This window comes from Dama dama, chromosome 30, assembly GCF_033118175.1.
Source record: "Dama dama isolate Ldn47 chromosome 30, ASM3311817v1, whole genome shotgun sequence".
Lineage (NCBI taxonomy): Eukaryota > Metazoa > Chordata > Mammalia > Artiodactyla > Cervidae > Dama > Dama dama.
Window position 1 is genome coordinate 87,135,793 of NC_083710.1, and position 13,066 is coordinate 87,148,858.

Sequence of the window (13,066 nt, forward strand, 5' to 3'; positions counted from 1 at the left end):
TCACTTCCTGCCATAAGAGTGGTGTCTTCTGAGTATATGAGGTTATTGATGCTCTGTGTATTAATGGGATCTGACAACTTTGAAAGAAAAATTTAGGCTAAAGGAAGAGAAAATTTTCTGTGGTGCTAAAACATAATCAGCCAACATCAGTGAAGGAATTTATTTTATGACCTTAGAAGACCTCCAGGGCCTGATTCTTCGCTGATCTCTTTGATTACACTATTATTTGAAACTGTCATTTCATATTTCTGACTCTGCCAGAAATAGGTTCTAAAACAGATGAACTATGATACTGGGAAGAAGTGTCATGAAGTCAATGATATAAAAAGCCTAAATTTTGAAGCCCTAGTGGATTTAAATTAATTTTATACACTTGCAGGTGATTTTTATTATCTATTTTGGGAAAGAAGTCTCGATTAAAGAGATTTGCTCCCTTATGTTGCCAACTCTGGCAAAATCTTGTCTCTTTTTCTTCCTAATGCTTCCTGACATCTGCTTTCCTTTCCCTGTTTTCTCTAGCATCTGTACCTAATGGTTTGCCATGATTATATCTTAAAGATGCTGTCACTCACCCCAGACATCGCACCCTGGCAGATGTAGGGCCCACCTAATCCATTTCTTTTGAGGCACCTGGCTGGACTACACTTCCCAGCATCCTTGTGGTTGGGAGCTGTCATGTGACTGAGTTCTAGCCAATGGAAAGGGAGCCACAGTGGTGTGTGCTCTGCCCAGGCATGACCTCTGCAAACCTCCCTTCAGCTATGAATGTTCTATTTTCTTTCCCATCCAAAAGCTGGCTACACAATATTCCAAGACCCTGCAAGATGCAAAGTGCAGTCACAACAATGTAGAAGGTCACCTGCTGAGCAGAAATACCCATTTTAGCCTTAACATGAGCAATATACTTCTTTGGGGTCAGTCCATTGGTATTTGTGGCTTGCCTGTTATAGATAGCAACTTGAGTAAAATACACACTGATACCTTTTTAAAAAGTTGTTTATTTTTTAATTGAAGGATAATTGCTTTACAGAGTTTTGTTGTTTTCTGTCAAACATCAGATGGATAACTTTTATCATTTATTTGGCCTAATGTTTTACATGTTGCTGCTGAGAATTATTTATAGTGCTTAATTAAGTTTAACCTAATTAAGCACTATAAGTAATTAGCTTAACCTAATCTTTGTGAGGGTAAATATTATAAAGTTAAATAATAAGTTTAACCTCCATTATTTAGCAATTTTTATTCTAATTTTATTCATAGTAAAAACCGTGCCTGTTGATATCTTCTGATAATAGAATTGCTGGGATGTAACTTATCAGACATTTTAATACGAAATAATGATCATTAGTGCCCCCACCAAGTCATACATATGTAAAACAGAAGCTTGCATTTCTTAACAACTGGTCACTTAGAAATTCCTCAAAATCAATAGACTTGGTTTTAATCAGGGACAAAATCAGCCCCATGTAATACCCTGGGCACCCTGGAGAAATGGTCCAATGCTTTTAGGACCTACTGTGCATTTCATGATTAGAAAGATTTGCCTGTCTTATCCCTCATTCCCAAGCGGGTGGCTCTGTTGGGTAGCTAGACTCGGGAGGCAGACTCGAGGTGGAGGACGGAGATTATTCCGCCATGCAGTAAGTTCACGGTCCAGGGAGTTGCTAAACTATACCCTTTAGCTAATTATAGTTGATTTAAAAAATCTATTTGAATTGGGCTAAAGGTTTTATTAGCATTCAGTTTCATGAAGTGGTTTTTCTCTTATTTAATTATATTTAATATCATAACACACAGATTGTAATTGTTTCCAGAAAAAAAATATTTTGAGAAGTGAATAACTTAACAGGTAAGCTGTACCCTACAAACTAACACAAGCGAAGATGCTGGCTATTTGGACAAGTTGGGGTGAGTGTCCTTGGACTTGAACCCGCATCCTCTGGAGGCTGAGGAGCACTTAGCTGCCACTGTTGAGACCTTTGCTTTGCTTACTTTCACCTGCATCTTACCTCCCTTCTGACTTCCATCTCCACTGCTAGCTTGGAGCTACGTCTCAAACTGCACACCACATGGCAGAGTGCTTCGCCGTCTCCCATGTTTTTTGGTCATTGTCACTGTAGATGTGAACAAAAGGATGGACAGGGTTCCCGATCCACTTGACTCAAGTAGCCTTTCTTCTTTTAGTGCCTGACTCATCCTTTCATTCCAGAACAAATCCCGCAGCCCAGTAGGAATCTCTTGGCCATCCTGCCTTGCCATGAGTCACGTCTCTGCTGTATTCCAGCCATAGTCATTGTATCTGCAGTTTATTGGCCAGTTAATGCTGTGCTTCCTCGTGATGTTTTTGCGCTGATGTCCTGTTTAGGCATGTTTGTTCGTCTCACTCTCTGAGTTTTCCATCTTGTCACTCACTTTGCATGAAAGCCTTTTGAGGGAGCTGGTCATATTGTGTGCTTCCAAGTCCTGTAAGCCCATCACAGCACTTTCTGTCTCGTAACTGTTGAAAGCATGTGCAGTCATTGACTAGCAGACGAGAAAAACTTGGAAGTCAGCATGATTAAGAAGGTTGACTAAACTCAATGTACTTGAATCTGAATCCAGATTCTACCACTGACTGGCGAAGTGAGTTTGGGCTTTAAAGATGAATTTCAACATCTATGAAAAGAGGGTTAACAATCCTTACCCTGCTTATTTCACATGGTTATGAGATTTTACTAAAATAACATGTGACACTGTGATGACCGAGAGGGTGGGATGGGGGGGTGGGAGGAAGTCTCAAGGGGAAGGGGCTATATGTATATATATAGATGATTCACATGGTTGTATACCAGAAACTAACACAATGTTGTAAATATTCCAATTTGATTTTTTTTTAATTTTTAAAAGTTAAAAAAAGAATATAAAACAAGATCACAAAGTTGATGTTTGAAATGGGCTTTTGAGAAGTGCAGAGCTTTATATATCTGGGTGTACAAAACCTGGGGCTGTCACAGAGAAGATTCATCGAGTTACAGAGCATGTTCTGTAATCGGACGGGTACATCTGATTAGATTGGCACAAAGTCTATGTGAAGATGAGTGATGATAAAGCTGGAGTGATCAGTGTGGCCAGGAAATACAGGGCTTTCTGGAACATGCTAAGGTAGGTGGACTTGGCTGTTTAGGCCAGGGAAAGGCAGTGGCACTGAAGATTTTTGAACAAGCAAAGTATATAAACAGACGTCCTTTGGAGAGAGAAAATCCAGTAGATTGTTTGTCCTTAATAATACCTCCTGGTCCTTGCAGTGAGCCTCCCATATAATCCCAAGAAAAATATTTTTAAAGAAATTGTAGCACTCTTACTTTCTATGCTTCCAATAACATGGATTTATGGTTTTCCATATATTCTCAGTACTTGAACCCATTACTATATGTCATTACTGTAAATGTGCACTAAATATATGTTATTAATTTTTGCTACAATCTTCTCGTCAGCTATACTGGTGCTGCCATGTTTTTTAAATGAATTGAGGTAAGAGACTGAGCTCACACAAAATCCATATTCTGAAATGTCACAAATTAATTATATCATGAGATGTATAGTCATAAATTTCTATTTTATAACTTTCCATCAGTAGGAACAAACATGCATCTGCTCATCAGAGTCCATTTTTATTCTTAGCTGTGAACTTAAAATCAGCTGCAAAGTGCAAATAAATGTCTGTTTAAATTATATTAAGTGTGCTCCAATATAATATTACTTATTATAAAAGTAAAGGAGAGTGGTTAATTTTTTTAAGAAGTCAACATGCACAACTAAGGTAAAAAGTTAAAATCCTCTGTTCCCTCACTGCCTGTTGTCCAGACACACTCTTATTTCCAATGTAATTTTTTCCTTTGAAGAGTTGTTTTCCCTTTTTTAACCCTTAGGCAAAAAAAGGAAACAAAATAGCAAGAATGAACTTAATTGGATTGCTGTATAAATGACTATTTCTGAATTAAGAAGGATCAACTCTTTTTCTGCCTAAAGGAGAAATGCTGTTTCAATTTCAGATCTTTTTTTTTTTAAATTTTTTAAAAATGTATGGAGATATATACCCCTTTAATCAAAGACTTTTTAAAGGGCATTTCATTTCAAGTCATATCATTGGGGTCTATTTAGGTAAACTTTGGTTTTACAAACTGATTTTCGAATTTCATTCTGTATTGTTTTTTTCCTGCAACATCTTGTTAGCATGAGTGGAAATGGGATTTGCATTTGAAACGCTAATATTCCCTATTCAGTCAGCCAAGCCGTTTCCTTCTCTTAATTTCCATAAATGTCAGTAAATGCCTCTTTTCACCTTTGGGTGAACAGTCAATAGAAAAATCAATTCTGTGACAAATGAACAGCAACATGATTTTACATATGAATTATTTAACAAAGGTTATTTTTATCCTAGAAGGGGAAGACTTAAGGTAAAAATCAGCCGCAAATTATTAATTTACATTTATTAATATAGTCATAAAAATGCATAGCCACAGGAAGTGAAGAAAATTTGAATCTCATTTTGTAATTAGTTCATGTCACAGGACTCTGTTAATGACACAATAGAAAACCATTAAAAATTAGTAAGTAGATATATATGTAATAAACCTCATTAGGCTTTACATCATGTTGTGTTTCCCTCTGGGTTGTGAGAGATTTTGTGGGTTTTTTTAACCCCTGACAGTAACTGAACCAATTATAAATCTCTTACTTAGGGACGCAGAAACTTGCAAGAAGTCAGTCTTTATATCACTTACATTCCGTCTTCATATCTAATTGGTATCTCCTATACAAAGATGGGCACAATAAAGGACAGAAATGGTATGGACCTAACAGAAGCAGAAGATATTAAGAAGAGATGACAAGAATACACAGAACAACTGTGCAAAAAAGATCTTCACGACCCAGATAATCACATGGTGTGTCACTCACCTAGAGCCAGACATCCTGGAATGTGAGTCAGGTGGGCCTTAGGAAGCATCACTATGAGCAAAACTAGTGGAGGTGATGGAATTCCAATTGCGATATTTCAAATCCTAAAACATGATGCAGTGAAAGTGCTGCACTCAATATGCCAGCAAATTTGGAAAACTCAGCAGTGGCCACAGGACTGGAAAAGGTCAGTTTTCATTCCAATCCCAAAGAAAGGCAATCCCAAAGAATGCTCAAACTACTGCACAATTGCACTTATCTCACAGGCTAGCAATGTAATGCTCAAAATTCTCCGGGCCAGACTTCAACAATACATGAACCATGAACTTCCAGATGTTCAAGCTGGTTTTAGAAAAGGCAGAGGAACCAGAGATCAAATTGCCAACATCTGCTGAATCATCAAAAAAGCAAGAGAGTTCCAGAAAAACATCTATTTCTGCTTTATTGACTACGCCAAAGTCTTTGACTGTGTGGATCACAACAAACTGTGGAAAATTCTGAAAGAGATGGGAATACCAGACCACCTGACCTGCCTCTTGAGAAACCTGTATGCAGGTCAGGAAGCAACAGTTCGAACTGGACATGGAGCAACAGACTGGTTCCAAATAGCAAAAGGAATACATCAAGGCTGTATATTGTCACCCTGCTTATTTAACTTATATGCAGAGTAAATCATGAGAAATGCTGGGCTGGATGAAGTACAAGCTGGAATCAAGATTGCCAGGAGAAATGTCAGTAACCTCAGATATGCAGATGACACCACCCTTATGATAGAAAGGGAAGAAGAACTAAAGAGCCTCTTGAAGAAAGTGAAAGAGCAGAGTGAAAAAGTTGACTTAAAGCTTAACATTCAGAAAACTAAGATCATGACATCCGGTCCCATCACTTCATGGGAAATAGATGGGGAAACAGTGGAAACAGTGGCTGACTTTATTTTCGGGGGCTCCAAAATCACTGCAGATGGTGACTGCAGCCATGAAATTAAAAGACACTTACTCCTTGGAAGGAAAGTTATGACCAACCTAGACAGCATATTAAAAAGCAGAGACATTACTTTGCCAACAAAGGTCTGTCTTGTCAAGGCTATGGTTTTTCCAGTGGTCATGTATGGATGTGAGAGTTGGACTATAAAGAAAGCTGAGCACCGAAGAATTGATGCTTTTGAACTGTGGTGTTGGAGAAGACTCTTGAGAGTCCCTTGGACTGCAAGGAGATCCAACCAGTCCATCCTAAAGGAGGTCAGTCCTGGGTGTTCATTGGAAGGACTGATGTTGAAGTTGAAACTCCAGTACTTGGCCACCTGATGCGAAGAACTGACTCATTTGAAAAGCCCGTGATGCTAGGAAAGATTGAAGGCAGGAGGAGAAGGGGACGACAGAGGATGAGATGGTTGGATGGCATCACTGACTCGATGGACATGAGTTTGGGTAAACTCCGGGAGTTGGTGATAGGCAGGGAGGCCTGCCATGCTGTAGTCCATGGGGTTGCAAAGAGTCAGACACGACTGAGTGACTGAACTAACTGAACTGATATATTGTTTGTCATTTCCCTGATGGCTCAAGCTGGTAATGAACCTGCTTGACAATGCAGGAGACCCAAGAGACACGGGTTCCATTCCTGGGTGGGGAAGATCCGCTGGAGAAGGAAACGGCAACCCGCTGCAGTATTCTTGCTTAGAAAACTTCATGGATAGAGCAGCCTGGTGGGCTACAGTCCATGGGGTCGCAGAGAGTCAGACACGACTGCGTGCACACAAATGCACAAACACAGACCTTGTTCCTGTTGTTTGTTTTAGTTGCTCGGTCGTGTCCAACTCTTTTGTGACCCCATGGACTGTAGCCTGCCAGGCTCCTTTGTCCACAGGATTTCCCAAGCAAGAACACTGAAGAGGGTTGCCATTTCCTTCTCCAGGGGATCTTCCTGACTCAGGGATCAAACCTTTGTTTCCTGCATTGGCAGATTCTTTACCACTGAGCCACCCGGGAAGACATTAGAAGACGCAGAACAGTTTATAATTCTGGAGTTGGTGGGGGGCGGGGGGCGGATTGAGTCTAGATTCACATCTTAAACTTTTAAATACCAAATCAGCAAGATTTTTCTCAAAAATCGGAAGAAAACGTTATTTTTAACCCCGATACCAAATTGTCCAGATCATGTTCACCAATGTCTTAGTTAGCACTATTTGCTTTTTTTTTTTCCTGTTGAAATTTTATTTGGGAATTTTAGATTCACATGCAGTTGTCAGAAAGACTAGAGAGAGCCCAGTTTCTCCCAGTGGTATTTTTTTTGGCTTTTACTGAAATGCAGTTGACTTACTATACTACTGTCAGGTGTAATGATTTGCTATTTGTGCATATTATGAAAGGATCACCTTGTTAAGTCTAGCAACCATCTGTTCCCCATATAAAGTTTTTAGTTTCACTATTTTCTAAGGATTTGTTTCAGTGAAGGAATCTTCTAGTTAAAAACCCGCTGAAACGAAGAGATTTTGTCCAAGGATGAGGATCCCAGCCCACAGGGAAATGACTTCAGAACGTGATCATTCGTGTGTCAGTTTAGAGTCCTGTATAAGTCACAGCTATGTTATAAATCCAGCATGTCACTCTTATTTTGAGATCTTATGAATAAGGAAGGAAAAGACTATTTTACATTGTTTTCCTTGTTAGTCGCGCAGTTATGTCCAACTCTTTGCATCCCCACGGACTGTAGCCCTCCAACCTCCTCTGTCCACAGGATTCTCCAGGCAAGAACACTGGAGTGGATTGCCATTCCCTTCTCCAGGGGATCCCCCTGATCCAGGAATCATACCTGGGTCCCCTGCATTGCAGGCAGATTCTTTACCATTTGAGCTGGGCCACAAATTATTTTCATGTAACATTATCTGATTGAGTCATGAGGATAACCATAAACCAGAAGGTTTTGGGATTTTCTCAAGTCAAGCAGTTATTAGTAGCAATGACACAGTCATAACGGCCCACATTCACAGAGCACTCATTACACTTTTAGGGCACTCGAGTAGCCCGCACCTGTCCTTTGGAGGTGTGATTACTGGGAATCCACTTACAGGTGAGGAAGCCGATGCTCAAGGTTACCTAGCCATCAGGCGGCAAATTCAGGATTCTAATCCAGACGCCCTGGCTACAGAGTCCTGGTTTATCAACCATCCCATCCCTGCTGATACCAGAGCCCAGATCCCCGTGGGTTTGTGACTCCCTGTTAGAGAATGAAGTTCAGCGTCATGACTGGCGCTTGTCTACATCATCCCCGTGAAAATGCCTCCCCCAGTCTTTTCTTTCCTCCTTTCCTATTGATGCCCCTCTCATTCTTCAAAATTCAGATCGAAAGTTCCCACCTCTGTGAGGTCTTTCCAGACCTTCCTTCATAGAGCCCCTTTTCCCAGGGAAATGGTAAAAACAAAGAAAAGAAAACTTAATTAAACATCCCTCTTGTTGACTCCTCCATCTCCAAGCCACATGCAGCGTGTTAAGACGCTTACATGACTGACGTGTCTAGAAGTTCCTGTAAAGACAGGGCGTTCGTCATTTTCATGGAGCCCAGAGGTGATGCCAGGTAGAACCCAGGGTCCCTGGGTGTGGAACAATTCTTCCACAGCTACAACGCTTGCCTTCTGGTTCTGGGAAAGAGAATGATTTTCTGTGCAAACACTATTCTATACAACATGCCAGATAAGAAAATAAGTAAGGAAATAGCTGTCTGAAGTGGTGGCATGGATTGGAGATTTGTCTTTTACAACAATGAGAAGCAAGATTTAATTTAAAGGACACCAATATCATGTCAATGTATGACAAAACCCACTGAAATGATGTGAAGTGATTAGCCTCCAACTAATAAAAAGAAATAAATAAATAAAGGACACCAATACGCCATCCTTTATCCTCCAAACCCATCAGGATGAGTGAGACCTGGGGTGATGCCAGCTGACTCCAGGTTCCCAGAACCATCAACATCCTTAACCCCCAGGGTCACTTCTCCTCCTGGAAAGAAATGGTTCCCTTTCAACACTGAAGCTAAAATTCTACAAAACCATTATTGGCTTTTTAATGATAATACGTGTATTATTCTGTATCATTAATGATATTACTTGTGAAATATCAAATAATGATAAGAGAAGTTATAAGAGTTTTTGTTACTACCAGTAGGGCATGAAATTTAAAGAATGATAAAACAGTGATTTAGATGTTTTCACTGTGCTGGATAACACTGCAGATACTTTGTATTCTTCATGTGTTGCTTGGCCACCATTTAAATAACATTCATAGTTGCATTCGTTCTCTATTCTAAAATATTAAAGCTCCTTCACTGTGACAAATACAACCTTTGTGCCTCATAGCCTGATACATTTAATAAATCAAAATAAGTCAGTTTAAGGATCATTAAACAGGGCGTCCTGTCCTCAATCTTCTGATCTTCTGTTTATTGTCTCACGGGTCATCATTTTAAAACGCCCTCTGAACTTTACTGTTGAAAGTAGTGACCTGTCACTTGTCCTTACACAGAATTTTAACCGTCATATAAGATATAACCTGTGAAGATTTGTTGTGTGTGTTTTTTTTTAATGAAGATCAATAATGTTAATATTTTAGCATCCCATTTATGCCATCCTGGCAACTATCTTTCTATACCTGTTAGATTTTACTCAATGCCTATTAATCTCTGTGATACAGAATCAAGTTTCATGGGATCTCTCAATAAGAGGGTTTATTCTGAGCATTAGTTGATTATTGCAAACATCAGTCAGATTTTTTGCTTATCAAGGAAGCATAGAAAGCTCTTTGGTGGTTGATTCAAAGATGGTGTTCTGTTCCCACTACATTATTCAGGACATCGATATACTCGTTAAGAAAGTGCTTGCTAATGCTTTGTGTGTATAGGCTTCACCTTTTATAATGTGCTTGGGAATTCAGATATTTTTAGTAAACGTTGAGAAGCTTTGAAAGGATAGAAAGCTTTTTTTTTTTTTTCCAGTGAAGCAATGACTCAGGGGATTTAGGACATTTTATGTCAAAATCCCTCCCCACAAGCCTCATTCCGTTCAGTAGCCCCCGCACCTCCCTCTCCGCAGGTCAGGGTGTGTCTGGAGTGACTCAGTCTCCCGGTCTTCCCTGTTCGGAAGGTCTCAGCCGAGAGCCACACCTCGCCCAGTTCGTCCGTGTTTGTGGTCATTATGAAAAGCTGCTGAAAAGAGTTTCGCATTGAGATGAGCTGTAGAATGGAGGTATTTTGTGCTCGATAGGAGGAGGGGTGTGTGGTAACACCAGCATGAAAGCAAACACAGCTCACGCCAGCCGGCCGCAGGGGAGGAGCAGTGCCAGCTGCTGGGTGGAGGTCTGGATCCCGTTGTTCTGCTCTCCTGTTTCGTGAGGACTTGGCCTTCGTTTGTATATGTTCACCTAGATGTATATGTTCACCTGTATATCCATGTATATGTTCACCTAGATGTATATGTTCACCTAGGTATATATTCACCTATATAGCCACATATATGTTCACCTAGACATACATGTAGCTTCTCCTGTATATATGTATTCACCTATACATATATATATATATGTATATATATATATATATATATATAGCACCTTACTTTCTTTTAGGTAATTGAAATTTATTATTTCATATTAATTTGTTAATTACACATTCTATCATTATTCTTTTTGTGCATTTACTAGGAAATAAAGCATGAATCTTGATTTATTTCATCATCATTGTTGTTGTTCCGACTCTTTTGCGACCCCATGGACTGTAGCCCACCAGGCTCCTCTGTCCGTGGGATTCTCCAGGCCAGAATACTGGGATGGGTGGCTATGCTCTTCTCCAGGGGATCTTCCCGACCGACCCAAGGATCAAACCTGCGTCTCCTGCATACAGGTGGATTCTTTACCACTGAGCCACCAGGGAAACTCTAATTTCATCTTAAATTGTTTTAATTTCGTCTTTTTCCTAGTACTTCTAGAACCTCAGAACCTCTGAGCTCCACGTGACCCCTCCTGACTTTTGCAGCTATTGTTGGCCTGTTGTTCTACACACAACTTCAAGTCTGTAACATTCCAAACACATTAACTTATGTTTACCCATGGGTTTAATTCCAGGGTCCTGACTTCCTTCTTAAATTTCCATTTTTTTCATCTTGCTTTGTTAAGGTTCACAAAATAGGCAAGACTTGTGATAGCGAAACTTCCTAGTTCCTCTTTGTCCAAAAACATTTTTTATTTCACCTTCAGTTTTGAGGGACATTTGTATTGAGTCTAGAATCCGAGGTTGAATTTCTTTCTGTACTTTAACCTGTGATGCATTGTTTTCTGGCTTCCGGGGTTGCTGTCAGCTTCTCCGTAGGATGCCATTTCCCAGGATAACCGAAGTGGGAAGGTCTCCTGGGGGTGCTCAAAATCTCTCCCCAGCCAGCGGAGCGCTGGCGTCTGACGTTGGCCCTGCCCATCTCACTCTTGCGTAGTGTCCGATGCACCTCTTTCTGTGTTCCTCCCCCAGGTTATCCACCAGCTGAGGCTGTCGGAGAACGAGAGCGTGGCCCTGCGGGAGCTCCTGGACTGGAGACGGAGACTCTGCGAGGAGCGGGGGGACTGGCCCCAGATCCTGCCCCCCGGGGAGCCCCGGGCGCCTCCCCTGCCTCCGTGCAGGAAGCCCGAGGGGGCCCCCTGCCGCAGGCTGCCCCCCGAGTTCTGGGACTCCACCCTGTGACGGCCTGCCCGCAGACCGCCCGAGGGTGCCAAGCTCACGGACAGAGGCTGCCCCCAGACACGCGGGGGGCTGTCTGCACAGACGCACAAAAGCTCAGACAGCCGGGTCAGACACTCGCGGTTCCCTGGGTGTGTGTGTGAGTGTGTGTGTGTGCGCGCGCGCTCACCCATGCTGCGGGGACACACCCTGATCTCCAGGCTCCGTGGTCCTCGGGCCGTGCTACCCCGGGTGGTGAGGGAAAGACCAGGCCCAGCATGGACCGCAGGGGAGGCCGGTGGCGAGGGCGGCCCGCACCGCACACCTGTGTTCATACGTCCCACCGCGTGTTTCTTGTCCTCCAGTCGTTTGCCTCTCATGCACTCTCCAGGACATAGGGTTTATTTCTGTGTAGGTGTTTGTGTTTTATGGGAATTACAATCCTGACAATGATTTACATGTTTGTTACTGTATTTTATAATTTTATGCCATGGGTGGTGCTCCCTTTCTTCAAAATACAGATTTAAAAAAAATCACTTCTAGAACTTTTTTTTCCCTACATACCTTTTTTTTTTTTTAAAAAATTTTTAATGTAAAGTACCTGAAATTCCCGAGACCCTGACCCTGTCATTGTTTGAGCTTCGCTGTGGCAAGCTCTGCCGACTTACAGCTCGAGTCCGATGTCTTCTGTTTCGTTCACTGATCAGGAGACGGTTCCTTCCCGTGTCCTGTGTGCCGGGCACAGGGATGGTGAGCTCTTCATTGAAATTTCATTCTCTGACTTCAGTAGGGATTACAGGAAATGATGCACACACCCCCCCCCCCACCCCCTTTAATGAGTGCAGCTTCAGAATCGTGGCTGGGGGGTACGCAGGGGACTCACAGCCATTCAAAGGTCTCCACGGTACCGGCAAGCGGGCTGATACTTGCTGGTCTGAGCAGTGACGCGGAACAAGACTGGTGGTCTCCGAGCTCGGTGGCCGCTCACCGGTGCTAAATCCCGCCCCTCCGGTGATGCGCCCGCCTTGCTCCTACGTGCGCTTCTGCTGGCCTGGGACTGGCGTGTCCTGCACCCTGGAACTTTTTAATCACACCACCTTTGCCAAGTTACTGTGCCAATAAAAGGGTGCAACTCTTTCTCCCGCGGTGTGGTGTACGTGCTGTTGTCGTTTTCCACGGCTGCTTTTGCGTCCTGATCGGCGGGGGCAAGGAGATACCCCTTCCTGCATTCTTCTCACAGCATCTTGCAGACTTCAGAATCAATGGAGTTTTTGTTTGTTTGTGTTACAGGTTTTTTGATGTGGACAGTTTTAAAAGTCTTCATTGACTTTCTTGCAATATTGCCTCTGTTTTATGTTTTTGTTTTTGATTTTTTTGGATGGGGGCTGATTTTGGCCCCAGGGCATGTGGAATGTTAGCTCCCCGACCTGGGATC

General features: G+C 42.0%; 1 protein-coding gene across 2 annotated transcripts in view; it reads left to right on the forward strand.

The window, feature by feature from the left end:
- The window catches only part of MYO16 (myosin XVI), a 505,809-nt gene extending 493,071 nt beyond the window's left edge, over positions 1 to 12,738 (forward strand). For both annotated transcript variants that reach the window (XM_061133099.1, XM_061133100.1), the window contains one exon: positions 11,446 to 12,738. In XM_061133099.1, coding sequence (XP_060989082.1) covers positions 11,446 to 11,655 — 210 coding nt within the window. In that variant the 3' untranslated portion in view covers positions 11,656 to 12,738. The remainder of the gene's footprint in view (positions 1 to 11,445) is intronic.
- The last annotated feature ends 328 nt before the right edge of the window (positions 12,739 to 13,066 follow it).